The 15,588-nt window shown below is 37.2% G+C and overlaps 1 protein-coding gene across 4 annotated transcripts in view; it reads left to right on the top strand.

Moving 5' to 3' along the window:
- ERLIN1 (ER lipid raft associated 1) overlaps nt 1–15,588 on the top strand; it is a 43,295-nt gene that overhangs the window by 7,931 nt on the left and 19,776 nt on the right. For 3 of the 4 annotated variants that reach the window (XM_028481805.2, XM_055080811.1, XM_007117617.3), the window contains 4 exons: nt 3,080–3,126; nt 4,507–4,568; nt 8,703–8,828; nt 10,939–11,012. In XM_028481805.2, coding sequence (XP_028337606.1) covers nt 3,080–3,126; nt 4,507–4,568; nt 8,703–8,828; nt 10,939–11,012 — 309 coding nt within the window. The remainder of the gene's footprint in view (nt 1–3,079; nt 3,127–4,506; nt 4,569–8,702; nt 8,829–10,938; nt 11,013–15,588) is intronic. The other variant, XM_055080812.1, reaches the window with a different exon arrangement.

Genomic DNA, 15,588 nt, shown 5'->3' with positions numbered 1-15,588 from the left:
TCCACTATTTTATCTTCCAGGTCACTTATCCGTTCTGCCTCAGTTATTCTGCTATTGATCCCATCTAGAGTATTTTTAATTTCATTTATTGTGTTGTTCATCGTTGCTTGCGTCCTCTTTAGTTCTTCTAGGTCCTTGTTAAATGTTTCTTGCATTTTGTCTATTCTATTTCTAAGATTTTGGATCATCTTTACTATCACCATCTCTCTCTTTATTCCTTATTTCCTGTCTAAATCTTGCCAGCCTTTTTAAGCCTCATCACAAATCCTTCTCCTCCTCTTCCATAGCCCTTAAAGTCTGTATTGTAAATTTTGGCCCTTGATCTTATTTCCTTTAATAATGTTGTCTTGTATTGTTCTCTTAAGTTTTTGTGTGAATTTTTTTTCCAGAAATTCTCCAAGCTTCTTGAAGGCAGGGGTCATAACACGTTTATATTTCTGACCTTTCTACTTGTGGTGAAAGTTGTTAAATTGAGCTCATTTCTCTGGAAGCGGTATGGTGTAGTGAACATGGGGCCAGAAACCCGTAAACTAGGTTCTGGCTCTGGCTCTGCCACTAATTGTTTACATGACTTTTCAGAAATCCCTTAACCATTCTAGACTTCAGTTACTCCTCTGTGAAACAAGGGGTTTTATTTGCATGAACCTATCAAAAGCTTAAATAGTCTATATTGATGTTATCAATGGCATCATCAGACCCTTAGAGATCAGGGGCTTTTTTAGATCTTGTTCAAAGCCGGGCAGATTTGTCTCTGCCTTCTTGGAGCTTCGTATGTTGAGTCATACTGACGCAGAGATATATAAAAGAGATACAGGGCTTCCCTGGTGGCGCAGTGGTTGAGAGTCCACCTGCCAATGCAGGGGACACGGGTTCATGCCCCGGTCCAGGAGGATCCCACATGCCACAGAGTGGCTGGGCCCGTGAGCCATGGCTGCTGAGCCTGCACATCTGGAGCCTGTGCTCCGCAGCGGGAGAGGCCACAACAGTGAGAGGCCTGCGTACCTCAAAAAAAAAAAAAAAAAAAAAAAAAAAGTGAGAGCCGCGTACCCCAAAAAAAAAAAAAAAAAAAAAAAAAACCTTTTAAGAAGTTGTTTTCGTAAGAATGAGATAAAGAAATTTATTTTTAGGAATTTTTGGAACACATTAGAAGGCATAGCTTATATAAACAAAGGGCTTAACAGACTCGGCATTTGAAAGGAATATTTAAGAAGCATCTTGGGGAAATGTGAGATCCCATATATGATGTAAGAAAAAAAAACTATGTTTAGAAAAATACAAAAACCTTCAGCCTTAAAAATATATATTTATATAACAAAACCAAAGACTTTTAAAATAAATATTCATACTGGGAAAATAATTTTTGAGGTAATATAAAAGAAGTATAAAAGTACATGAAGATAGGATGTTAAATTGAAGATTTAACATTTGAACTCTTTCCTAGTTCCCCTTGGTTTGAAAATTGACTAGAGAATGTCCTTTAGTTTTAAATAGGAATGTATATTTAAAGTTGATTTGGAAGTTGAATCTGGTTAATGTTTTGAAGGAAAGAAAATAAATTGAGCTCACCTCTCTATCAACTTCCCTCACCCTACCTAGATCCTGTCACTAATGTTTACTATCACCCTTTTAACCCCAGACTTAATATTCTATTCTTTTTCCTCCTGGAATTTTATATGAAACTAGTTATCAAATCCCTTCTCTGTTGTATCTCCTGGGTTGAAAGCTTTAAATTTCCATGACCTTTTCTACATTAACCTAAATAAATTACTCCTTTAGCTTCCCAGCTGGTTTTCTTGCCTCCGGATATGATAGATAATGAAAACCACAACACACATAAGCAAAGGAATGAAGGAAAAGTCCTATTTTTGAAAGGTTTGTTTGTGGCTGTGTATAAGATGGACTAGGGAGAGCACAAGCCCCCCAGCAAACATTCAGGACCCTCCACCTAACATCATCATGTTCTCTTCTCAGAGTTTCACCTCTCATCTATATTGTCCCTTCTGCTCCAGGCAAGCCAGCTGCTTCCTGACACCTATACACACAGTTTGTCCTCATCTTTGTGTATTTGAATAGATATGTATTGAATGTAAGATGCTTCTCTGCCTTATCTGTTCTTATTTCTCCTTCTCTAGACTGGGCATATAAATATTTCACCTCAGAGAGCTTTTCAAATGATTATTTTACTCTATTACTTAATACCTAACAATTCAGTCTATACTCTGTTATTTGTACCTGTTTTGGATTGCTTTGTAAGGATTTTATCTCCTGTGTTGGATTGTGAGCTCTTTGGAAACAAGGACCATGCTTCTTTTTTCCATTGTATTCCATAAAGTACTATGTTGCTGTGGGCTTAATATGGTGCAGTGTGTCCAGAATACACTCATTATGTGCTCACCTGTTGGAAGCCTTCAAGTGCAATAGGGAGTCATTCTGGATCCGAACCAAGCTGTGACAGGGGCAGAGTAATTAAGTACCAGATGGTTGGTTCACAAGGAGGAAGCAGTGCTGATGGTGGCATTTCTGTTAAAAAGGAAATTGAGAGACTGTCTGAGAAATCTCTAGGACCTGAACTAAAATATTGACTATAGCTTTAGAGGAAAAGGTTGGTGTTGAGCTCAAGGGCCCCTCTGAGTTGAAGACTGCTTGTATGCATGTATGTAATAGTTATCTTTTGCCTTCATTATAACCATTAATATTAGCAGTGGAATCAGAGTTCAGAGTACAGATCCTAGCAGTAATATCCTTGTGGGTAGTCCTTGTAGTTTGCAGTCCCAGGCCAGCTCCATGCAAATAAGAAACTGACTGAGAGATTGAACATTGAAACTTTCAGATTGAGCATTGAAGCTTTCCTGGTGCATATTGACTCAGACATTAAATGTAAAATATTCTGTCTCTAGTCTTTCATGTTTGCCAGGATACAAAAAGAGATTGCTCTGATAGCTAATCTTTGGGGACTAAAATTGTAATGGAGCTCTCCTGTACTTCCTTTCAGCAGTTCTCTAGAGATTTTCCTTTGGGACCAGTGGTTCTTTGATGATATGTGTGCTGAGTATTGATGAGATATTTTTTTCCTTCCCAGACAACACTGCAAACTGATGAAGTTAAGAATGTGCCTTGTGGAACAAGGTAAGCGTTCCCCTTGCTTACCAACCTCCCTTTGGTTCAGATGTATTTTCTGTTCATAAGCTGTGATCACTTAAACATCTTTCAAATAGGCATCGTAGTAACCCAGGGGGATTTCTCTTCTGAGCATTATTTGAGAAAAGCCCTGTCTCCAAATAGGACCTTTCCATCTTAGGAGCCATTTTAAACTAACAGTAGATAGTTTAAAATGAAATCAGCTCACCTTGTCATCTGTAGTGTTAGATGCCATCTAATTTAGGGTTTCTGATTCAGTAGGTCTGGAATGAGACCCGAGAATTTGCATTTCTAGCAGAAGTCCCAGGTGATCCTGAGCTGCTCTGAGGACCTTACTTTGAAAAATCACTGCTGTAAAGTTTTGGGGCAAGAAAGGCAAGCAAGGCCCAAATTATTTTTAGAGTATAATCAGTACATTGAATTGTATCAGAAGAAGAGTATAAAGTTCAGTGTATGTTTTAAATTCTGTATTTTAAATGACCAAAATATCACAGAAATGTTCTTGAAGAGGGAGTAAATTCCCTCTGTTTTAAGTTAACGTATTTGATCCAAGTTCTCCCTAGGTCTATCTGTAACTTTTTAATGGATTCCCTTTAGAGATGACTCAAAATTGGCAGCTGATGAGATGTTGGGTAAATTTTATTTTTATCTTCATGCTTTCCTGTATTTGTCAGATTTTTTTCATTGAGCAGGTATTATGCTTTTTTATCAGAAAAAAAAGTGTCGTTGTAAGTTGGTAGGAAGGCTGAGTTGTATAGTTTCAAAATCTCTAAACTTCATGTATCTTAAATTGAGGTTCACATGTTCCTCAGGGTCTGTGCTGGTAGGCCAGGAAGTATAGGAAGCCATTAATTAACAAGACCTATCTTTCTGGAGTGTCAGTTTTACTTCAAGGTTTGGGGGAAAATTCTTCTTTTCATATTAGAATAAATACAGATGAAAAGTAGATTAAGATAAGGCAGGGAATCAAAAGAATTTCAGCCTGTGGCTGGCCTCCATACCTCTGGGGAACCACTTTACCTGATTCCTTGATGGAGAAGTTAGAGAAGTGCACTGCCTTAGCTGTTGGCTTCATTTAATAAGGGCAAAGTGCTAAGCAGCTCTAGGTTATAGGTCTAGTCTTCCTGTGAGCTGATTTTGATCACAGCAGTTACAGAGGTGAGCTTTTGGTTATGAGAGAGCCAGGTGAGTGTGTACAGGGTCATTTGAGTAGTGATCAGTGAGGTCAGTTTAATCAATCAGTAGTATATGTCTTTAGATTTTCCTTCTAAATTTCTATCATGTGGGATTTGTTTGATGATGTAGAATTAATCTAGGAACATAATAGGTTTGTATTTGGCTCACATTTTTCCATTTCTCTGTTTTTAGTGGTGGGGTCATGATCTATATTGACCGAATAGAAGTGGTTAATATGTTGGCCCCTTGTGCAGGTATGGTACCCATCTATTCTGTTATAGTTATAATCAGAGTATCTGTAACTGAGAGATTCTCTAAGGAATAGGAATAGATTCCCTAAGGAAAGTTTTATGACCTCATTCATTTCTGATATATATTAAAAAAAAAATGATCGCTGGAATATTTTCCATTCCTAGGGAATGGCGACAGAAATAGGTCACAAATCCTGGACAGAGTTGACTTTCTGCAACTGTATGGGTTACTCTGAACTGAGCTGAGTGTATCTAAGAACAAGACAGTCATTGATTATTTCTAGAATTTCTAGAAAGTAGTATTTTATCCAGTCAGGATGAGAAATAATATCCTTACATGTTAAAAGTCTATAACTGATCAGTTCCTTGGCTACATTGATTTGTGACCATAGAAAAATCTTTTCTAGTTGAGATTTGCTACAACTTGCAAAGCAATCTGAAAGTCCTCAGTGTGGGGAGAACATTTTCTTGGTAAAAGATGAAAACTCACAGAGATGGAGTACTGTTCAAATCAAAAACTTAGTTAGGAGTTCTGAAGTAAGATTGACCTTTTTAATGTTTGATGTTTTTTCGTAATTTTTTTTTATTGTGATAAAATACATGTAACATAAAATTTACCTTCTTAACCACTTTTAAATATTCAGTGGACATTACATACATTCACATTGTTAAGCAACCATCACCAGCATCCATCTCCATAACTCTTTTCATCTTGTAAAACTGAAACTCCCTACCCATTAAACAAGAACTCCTCATGCACCCCCTCTGCCAGCCCTGGCAACCACTGTTTCTGTCTTTTTGACATTTCTGTCTGTACTTTCTTTCTCTATGAATTTGACTACTCCAGGAACCTCATAAATGGAATCATATAGTATTTGTCTTTTTGTGACTGGCTTATTTCACTAAGCATAATGTCCTTAGGGTTCATCCATGTTGTAGTAGCATGTGTCAGAATTTCCTTCCTTTTTAAGGCTGAATAATATTCCATTGTATGTATATACCACATTTTGTTTATCCATTCATCCATTGATGGACACTTGGATTACTTCCACGTTTTAGCTATTGTGAATAATACTACTATGAACATGGGTGTACTTGGGTTTCTTCGAGACCCTGCTTTCAATCAAAAGATCTGCCATTTTCAGAAGACGTAAATGGACATTTCTCCAAAGAAGACATACAGATGGCCAACAGGCACATGAAAAGCTGCTCAACATCACTAATTATTAGAGAAATGCAAATCAGCACTACAATGAGATATCACCTCACACCAGTCAGAATGGCCATCATTTAAAAGTCTACAAATAACAAATGCTGGAGAGGGTGTGGAGAAAAGGGAACCCTCCTACACTGTTGGTGGGAACGTAAATTGGTGCAGCCACTATGGAAAACAGTGTGGAGGTTCCTCAAAAGACTAAAAATAGAGCTGTCATATGATCCAGCAATCCTACTCCTGGGCATGCACCCAGACAAAACTATAATTTGAAAAGATACATGCACCCCAGTGTTCATTGCAGCACTATTCACAGTACCCAAGAGATGGAAACAACCTAAGTGTCCATTGACAGATGAATGGATAAAGAAGATGTGGTACATACATGCAGTGGAATACTACTCAGCCATAAAAAAGAATGAAATAATGTCATTTTGCAGCCACATGGATGGACCTAGAGATTGTCATACTAAGTAAAGTAAGTCAGAGAGACAAATACCATATGATACCACTTATATGTGAAATCTAAAATGTGACACAAATGAACTTATCTGTGAAACAGAAACAGACAGGACAGATTTATGGTTGCTGTCGGGGAGGGGTGGATTGGGAGTTTGGGATTAGCAGATGCAAACTATTATATAGAAAATGGATAAACAACAAGGTCCTACTGTATAGCATAGGGAACTCCATTCAATATCCTGTGATAAACCATAATGGAAAAGAACATGAAAAAGAATGTGTATATACGTATAACTGTATCACTTTGCTATACAGTAGAAATTAACACAACATTGTAAATCAACTATAATAAAATAAATTTTTAAAAAAGATCTGCCATTTTATTTTTATCCTTACTACTAAAATTTGCATGCTTACTATGTCAGGATATTGTGTTGGCAAAAACAATTTTAAAAGGTGAAGTTAGAGCCTTTGCCTTAAGGGCTTTTTATTTTACTTGAGAAGACATGATACTGACCTAATATATATATATATATATATATATATATTCACATATATATGTATATATATAGGTATGTAAGGTTGTGCTAAGTTTCATGTCACTGGTACAGGCACAAATAGCAAAAGAATTTCAGAAGAGAGAGCAACCTGTATTACTATCAAGTGGATTTGGATTATATTTTTCAGCAATTAAGTATTTCCCTGTCTTTTATCATCTACTTTCCCTGGTCACAAATCAGTGGAATGGACTATGATTGAAAAAATAGAAGAAGGGGAGATAGCGCTCGTTTTCTGGCCAGAGATAAAGAGGAAACTATTGTATCACCAACTCATTTGGAAATGACCAAGAGGATGAGTTAGTCAGCGAGTATTTATTGATGGCCTGTTCATCTGTTGTGATCTGGAATCCGGTTACATCTAGTATCCTCCGTGGGAAGGCGAGTAGAGCAAGTCTTGGATTTGAAGGGAGAAAGCATGTTTTAATAAGTAGGGCACAGGTTCTGGCATGTTCTAGTATGTACCCTTAGGCACATTTCTGAAATTCTGTTTCTCAGTTTCATATTATGCAAAATAAGGAGATTTTTTTGTGAGAATTAAGTGTTAATGTATATAAATTGCCTGATATAAAGTCTGGCCCAGAAATGTTAGCTTCTTTCCTTTCTAGCCTGTCATTTTTTATTTTTTAACAGCCTTTAAAAACTGCCTTTTTGAAAATGGTCTTTTGGAGCTGTCTCCTTCTTTCATTCCCACTGTTCCTCAATTAGTTCAGGCCCTCTTTACCTCTTAGCTAAACTTTTACCTTGCAGTAATTGCTTTACACTTCCCCTGCCTCTGATTTATATATATTCACATATATATGTATATATATAGGTATGTAAGGTTGTGCTAAGTTTCATGTCACTGGTACAGGCACAAATAGCAAAAGAATTTCAGAAGAGAGAGCAACCTGTATTACTATCAAGTGGATTTGGATTATATTTTTCAGCAATTAAGTATTTCCCTGTCTTTTATCATCTACTTTCCCTGGTCACAAATCAGTGGAATGGACTATGATTGAAAAAATAGAAGAAGGGGAGATAGCGCTCGTTTTCTGGCCAGAGATAAAGAGGAAACTATTGTATCACCAACTCATTTGGAAATGACCAAGAGGATGAGTTAGTCAGCGAGTATTTATTGATGGCCTGTTCATCTGTTGTGATCTGGAATCCGGTTACATCTAGTATCCTCCGTGGGAAGGCGAGTAGAGCAAGTCTTGGATTTGAAGGGAGAAAGCATGTTTTAATAAGTAGGGCACAGGTTCTGGCATGTTCTAGTATGTACCCTTAGGCACATTTCTGAAATTCTGTTTCTCAGTTTCATATTATGCAAAATAAGGAGATTTTTTTGTGAGAATTAAGTGTTAATGTATATAAATTGCCTGATATAAAGTCTGGCCCAGAAATGTTAGCTTCTTTCCTTTCTAGCCTGTCATTTTTTATTTTTTAACAGCCTTTAAAAACTGCCTTTTTGAAAATGGTCTTTTGGAGCTGTCTCCTTCTTTCATTCCCACTGTTCCTCAATTAGTTCAGGCCCTCTTTACCTCTTAGCTAAACTTTTACCTTGCAGTAATTGCTTTACACTTCCCCTGCCTCTGATTTATATGCCTTACAATTCATTTTCACTCTGCTGCCAAAGTACAGATCTGATTGTGTCATGCCCTTGCTCAATCTTTGACGGTTCCTTATTACCTCCAAGATAATATATACTCTCCTCAGTATGGAATTTGAAGTTTGCCCATTAGAATTGCAAATGCAGTAATATCTGGAGAATAAGGCACAAGGAACACATCAAGGCTTGGAGTTCTGTTTCATGTTTTCACTATTTCATTGCCACTTTTCCTCATGTATATTTTATCACTGTAACTTTTACCTTGGCTGAATTAGAGGATACACGGGTGAACATGGATAGTACCTCTCTTTCAGTGTTTGATATCGTGAGGAACTACACTGCAGATTATGACAAGACCTTAATCTTCAATAAAATCCACCATGAACTGAACCAGTTTTGCAGTGCCCACACGCTTCAAGAAGTTTACATTGAATTGTTTGGTAAGTGTCTCATTTGTTTTAAATATATAAATAACCAATTAGAAATCTTGTTCAACTTGTCTGTGAATGCTATAATAATATTAGTAAACATTATGCTATTTGAGCATTTCTTCTGAATTTATAATAGAACAATTGTCTTTAAAATATTCTTTAAGTTTAAAATGGCTTAAATTTGCTTAAAATTGCTTAAATTAAGCAAATAGTTACTCAAACAAGATATTTTAAGAATGATAACCATTTTCTGAAATATAAAGTATGTAACTTGGTAGAGATTGGAAAAAGATCATTTGTTACAAACTATATTCTTTTTTTAAAATTAATTAATTAATTAATTTTATTTTTGGTTGCGCTGGGTCTTCGTTGCTGCACGCGGGCTTTCTCTAGTTGCAGCGAGCAGGGGCTACTCTTCGTTGCGGTGTGCAGACTTCTCATTGCGGTGGCTTCTCTTCTTATGGAGCACAGGCTCTAGGCATGCGGGCTTCAGTAGTTGCAGCACCCAGGTTCAGTAGTTGTGGCCTGCGGGCCCTGGAGCACCTGGGCTTCAGTAGTTGTGGCATGTGAGCTCAGTAGTTGTGGCTCATGGGCTTAGTTGCTCCGCGGCATGTGGGATCTTCCCGGACCAGGGAACAAACCTGTGTCCCCTGCATTGGCAGGTGGATTCTTAACCACTGTGCCACCAGGGAAGTCCCAGACTGTATTCTGTTTTTACTATGATAATTTTCTGAAAATTAGCTTTGTTGCTAGTTTAATAGATAATTTGGAGAAATTAAGAACCTGTGTCTTGGAGTTTCCCAAGACCCACCCCCACGTTTGATGATTTGCTAGGAGGACTGACAGGACTCAGTATAATCATACTCACAGCTAAGATGTACTACAGCAAAAGGATACAAAGCAGAAGGAAAAGGCACTTGGATGAAGTCTGAAGGAAATCAGGCACAAGCTTTCAAGAGTCTTCTCCCAGTGGAGTCATGCAGGATACACTTAATTACTCCAGCATTGAATTGTAACAACACATGTGAGATGTTGTCTGCTGGAGAAGACTCTCATTAGAGACTCTCTACGCAGGATTTTTACTGTGGGCTGGTCATGTAGGTACCCTCTGCCTAGCATATACCAATATTCCAGATTCCCAGAAGGAAAGTAGATGTTCAGCATAAAACACATTGTTTGAATAAACAATTTAGGCACAGTGAGTCATTGTTATCAGTTCTGGGGATAGAGGGAATGCTCTCCAAATCCATGACCCCCGCTGACAGCCAGAGGCCAAATTGCAAACAGGTCTTTCTAAGGATAGTCGTTTCAGGCTTGCTATGTTGACTCTTCTGTACAAGTTAACTTTTCATTTGTGGTAGGAAAGCTCTGGCCAAGGATTGGGTTGCTGCTATTGGCTGCTCACTTCTCCCTCCTGGAATTCTTAGTGAATTTCTTAGAGGCAGGCATAGGGATGGTTAATCAGCTTAGAAATCTACCAATTGATTCCTCATTGATGATTGAGAACTATTGGGGTGGTGTTTGAGAAAACTGGTCTGTCCTTAATTGTCACATCACCGGTTATTTAATAATGGGGAAAGTACTGTTGAGGTGGATAGAAAATACATGAGTTACAAAGCCAAGTGAAGTGACATCTTTATTGTCCATTCTTGTGTTCTTCAAGGACCTTCCTATGAGCCTTTCCCCCACCCTCTGTTTTTAAATCCAAAATAATTGGCAGAGGTCCATGGAAATGAAATTTAGTTACTTGGGAATTTGGATAAAGATTGAAGATGAAAATTTGTTTTTTTAGAGAATCAGGACATATTAAGTAATGACACTGAATTAAGATATTAGAAACCTAGATTCTCCATTTATCTGATAAACTTCAAGTAGCTGCTTGTCATCTTTCCTTCTTAATTTCTTTGTTCCGTAATTCCTCACAATTTTTCCTCACACAAAAGGAAAACTATATATATATATTTGTTTTCATATATGTGTGAAATGGTTTAAGCTCTATAAAAGAATAGTACCATGGAAACTTTAGGTCTAATTATGATTGGTTTTGTTTAAATGTTAATACAATGTAAGGAAATTTTTTTGAGTGTAATGAAAGCTGTGTTCTTGGCTTCAAAAACAGATCAAATAGACGAAAACCTCAAGCAAGCTCTGCAGAAAGAGTTAAATGTCATGGCCCCAGGCCTCACCATACAGGTAAGCCCTTCTCCTAGGGAAATTCTTTGGGAATTTTGAGAGCTTTGTATTTAATTGTCTTTTCATCAGACTGTTTGTTCAGCAGTTATTTAATTATAGTGCTAGGGTGATTTACAGAATATCTTTCTCAGTTATGGATGGCATTTTTTTCTGAACTCTTAGAGGGAACAGATAAGAAATAAAATCCATATACAGCTATGTATGTGTGGCATTATTTAGATACAGTAATGGTTATAAATCAGTTTAAGACTAATCCTTGCCCTCAGTAAGATTATGAAAAGAATTTCACGTATAAAATTTGAATAATAATTCTAGACAAAGTATTAATTGACGGATGAATTGATTGGATGATTATTGCTCTAAGAGTTTAAAGAACATTTCAAGAGAGTCTGCCTGGAAATGACTGATTGAGTTGAGATTTTATTGATAGGTAGGTCTGGAAGAATTAATAGGATTTATAAGGTGGAAAAGAGTGAGGAAGATATTTCAGGTGTGTGGAAAGACCTGAGTAAAAGCAAGGTAGCAGAAGAATTTAGTGGTAGTGTGGTGGTGGCAGTGGCACTGGGAGATAGAATGGTGAGAATGACTGCTTTTTTGGGGTATTTTTTCAGATTGGGTTGAAATCCACTAGTAGGTTCTAAAATCAATTTTAGTGGGTCATGACCAGCATTTTAAATAAGATGGAATTGAATAGGAAAAGAAACCCGAGCACATGGCATGTAGTAAGTTAAAGTATCAGTCTGTGAGGCTTTTGTTTGTTTTACGTAAGTGTGTGGGGTAGGTGTTAATATTGGGTGTCACTGTAAGTTGCCTTTTCTACTGTAGTCATGGTCAGTAACATTAGAACGCAGTGGCTTTGGATCTGGATTACCTGAGAAGTGGTAATGTAGCTTCTCTAATGTCCTTTCTTAGCTTCTAGATTGCACGGCTTCTGAGAAGTGTGCATTCACTGTGGGTGATGGTATGCGATCTCATAAATGAGTCTGGAAAACTTCTGAAGGTTTTCCCCTGTCCTCCATCTTGCCATTATCTCTGCCAGGTGCCTGAGGGGGAACTGCCAAAGTTAAGGGTTCTTTTGAAGTGTACCAGAGCTAACTTTGTAACAAAGTTACAACTCTCTTGGTTGTCCTGGAGTAGCTTTTCAATTTTAAAGATAATGTGAATGCCACAGATTCCTAGATTCTGCTCAGGTCGTTACTTGGAGATCTAGCTCATTCTTCTAAACAGCCCCCTAGAGTTCCTTGCCTTATATTACATAACCATTTCCCTACTGTTTCCAATTTTTTGCTATTAATAAACAGTAGTGTAGTGAATATTCCTGACACATCTCCTTGTATGTACACTTTATCTTTCAAAGTGGCTGTATAAATCTACATTCTTTTTTTAAAATATTTATTTATTTATTTGGTTGCACCAGTTCTTAGTTGCAACACGTGGGCTCCTTAGTTGCAGCATGCGAACTCTTGGCTGCGGCATGCATGTGGGATCTAGTTCCCTGACCAGGTACGAACCCAGGCCCCCTGCATTGGAAGTGTGGAGTCTTATCCACTGCGCCACCAGGGAAATCCCTAAATCTACATTCTTACCAGCAGTATATGTGAATACTTGTTTCTCCACGACCTCATCAGCATGTGAAGCAATCAGACATGCTGATTTTTGCTGTATGGATAGATGTGAAGTTATCTCTCTCCTTGATTTTCATTTCCTTAGTTGTTATTGAGGTTGAGCATCTTTTTGTTTATTTTTTTGTCCATTTGTACTCATCTGTCAATTGCCTATTCATATTCTTTGCCCATTTTTCTATTGAAATGTTTTTCTTTTTCTTACTGATTTGTAGTAGTACCTTGTACATTATCGAGATTTTTATACACACGCATGTTATATGTGTTGTAAAAATAATCAGATATTAGGAAAAAGATGAATAACAAAGTGAAATTCAACAGTAATCTTACTATGCAGAGATAACATAGTTCGTTGTATCTTTCCAGACTCTTCTTAATACAGAGGAACATATGTTTATAGTTATAAATAATGTTGAACTAAAATGGAATCATACCATAGCTTTTTTCACCAGCAATATATATTTAAGCATCTTTTCAAGTCAAAAGTAAGATTTGCTGCATCATCACTTTTGATGTTTTTATTTAATCCCTGTTGGCTTCCAGTTTTTACTGTTATGTGCATGTTATAATGACCAAGCTTATACATACATCTTTTAAAATCCTTTCCTTAAGATAAGTTCTTAAATGTAGGATTGATGCCTTGTTTGGGGGCTTTTTGATATATATTGCCAATTGCCTTCAGAAAAATTTTAGTAGGTTATACTCTCTCATCAGCAGTGTTGATGAGCTGTTGTTTTCTATGCATTTGATTGTGTGATCGTAGTCAAATAACAGATGCATACCTGCTCTCTAAATCCTTTTGGAAAAACTGAATCTGCCATTGTGTATTAATTATTGAGGTTGAATGCCCTAGGATGTTTATTGGCCCTCTGTATTTGATTTGTGAATTGTGTTTGCTCATTTTTCGGTTGTTTTTATGTGTTTTTCTCATTAACTTAAATAAACTGGTTTTGATATGTTAATTATTGCAACTCTTCTTTAAATGCATAGTAAACATTTTCTCCTAGTTTTTTTCTTTGTCATTTAACATTTCTTTTCCCCTTGACAATTCTGAAGTTTAATTTTAGTATTTTTAGCAGTAATTTTAGTATTTTTTTCTTTATGGCATTTTGCTGTGCTACTGTGCTTTTAAGAGCCTTTCACCAACTTTAAAATATAGAAATTTAAATAAAATCAGAAATTACAACATTTTCTGTACTTTTATAGTTTTATTTTTAGATTTAAAATTTTAATTCATCTGGAATCCATTTTTATTTCTTTTGTGAGGTTGGGCTCCAATCTGCCCCTCCCCCAGTTTATTAGCAACAGCAATTACTGAATAATTTATGCCCCTCTCTACTCTTTGTTTGAAATGCCATCATATTATTTGCTAAATTCCATTATATAGTAAAGTCCTTTCTGAACTTTGTTCTGTTCCATTGATTTTTCTATTTCCTATTCTTTCATGAGTTATTGAGCCCTTGGTCTTTTCCCATCCAATCTACTTCTCTCCTGTTTTTTCCCTCTTGTTAGTAAATGGCTCCTTCTTACCCTCAGGCCAGTCTAGAGGTATGGAAAGCGTCTTTGAGAACCCTCTAGCCCTTAACATCTAATCAGTTCCCGTATCCTGCTGATTCTACCAAATCCATCTAAAACATCTTCATTGCCACCTCCTTAGACCAAGTACTATTTCTTGCCTGGACTTCTGCAGTAGTCTTCTATCCTGTTTTCTCACTTTCACTTGTCCACATCATTTTCTGCACGGCAGAAAGAAGGATCTTTTAAACTTATCTATATTTATCTGTTGTTTTTATAAACGTTATTGAATGAAAAATGTCACTTTATTGTTTTTAAACTGATAGATCAAGATCTCCATTTTCTTGGTTGCTTTTATTCTTGTTATAAAATAGTTTCTTATGATAGTTGGAATGCATTTTTAGAACTTAAAGGCTATTTTTCAGCATTCCTATTTTTAATGTATTACCGTATGGTCATGATAATTCAACTTTTCATTCACTTTTAAAATTTGATAAGATATATTATCTTTTAAAAAAATAATGGCCTTTGGGGGCTTCCCTGGTCGTGCAGTGGTTGAGAGTCCGCCTGCCAATGCAGGGGACACGGGTTCGTGCCCCAGTCCGGGAAGATCCCACATGCCGTGGAGCGGCTAGGCCCATGAGCCATGGCTGCTGAGCCTGCGCGTCCGGAGCCTGTGCTCCACAATGGGAGAGGCCACAACAGTGAGAGGCCCGCGTACCGCAAAAAAAATAAATAAATAAAATAACGGCCTTTGGCAGTACAGTGGTTAAGACTCCACGCTTCCACTGCACAGGGCACAGGTTTGATCCCTGGTCGGGGAACTATTGGTAAGATACTACATGCTGCATGGTGTGGCCAAAAATAATAATAATAATAATAACGTCTTTTGATATTTCTACCAGTTTATTCTACAAGGTGAGTTTTCATTATTAGTATTTTCAAGTCATATCAGATACCTAAATTGGCTTATACATTTAAACATTAGGAACATAGTCCATGACTTTACTTATAATTGTATTATCATTTTTGTTTCTTTTAGAATTTCTCTTTTTTTTTTTTTTTTTTTTTTTACTATTTAAAAAAATTTTTAATTTATTTTTTGGCTGTGTTGGGTCTTCGTTGCTGCGCGCAGGCTTTCTCTAGTTGTAGCAAGTGCGGGGCTACTCTTCATCATGGTGCACGGGCTTCTCATTGCGGTGGCTTCTCTTGTTGCAGAGCATGGGCTCTAGGTGCATGGGCTTCAGTAGTTGCAGCACGCGAGCTCAGTAGTTGTGGCGCCTGGGCTCTAGGGCACGCAGGCTTCAGTAGTTGTGGTGCTCAGGCTCAGTAGTTGTGGCTTGCGAGCTCTAGAGCGCAGGCTCAGTAGTTGTGGCACACAGGCTTAGTTGCTCCACGGCATGTGGGATCTTCCTGGACCAGGGCTCGAACCCGTGTCC

This window comes from Physeter macrocephalus, chromosome 20 (assembly GCF_002837175.3).
Source record: "Physeter macrocephalus isolate SW-GA chromosome 20, ASM283717v5, whole genome shotgun sequence".
Classification (NCBI taxonomy): domain Eukaryota; kingdom Metazoa; phylum Chordata; class Mammalia; order Artiodactyla; family Physeteridae; genus Physeter; species Physeter macrocephalus.
This window is presented reverse-complemented; position numbering and strand designations above follow the sequence as displayed.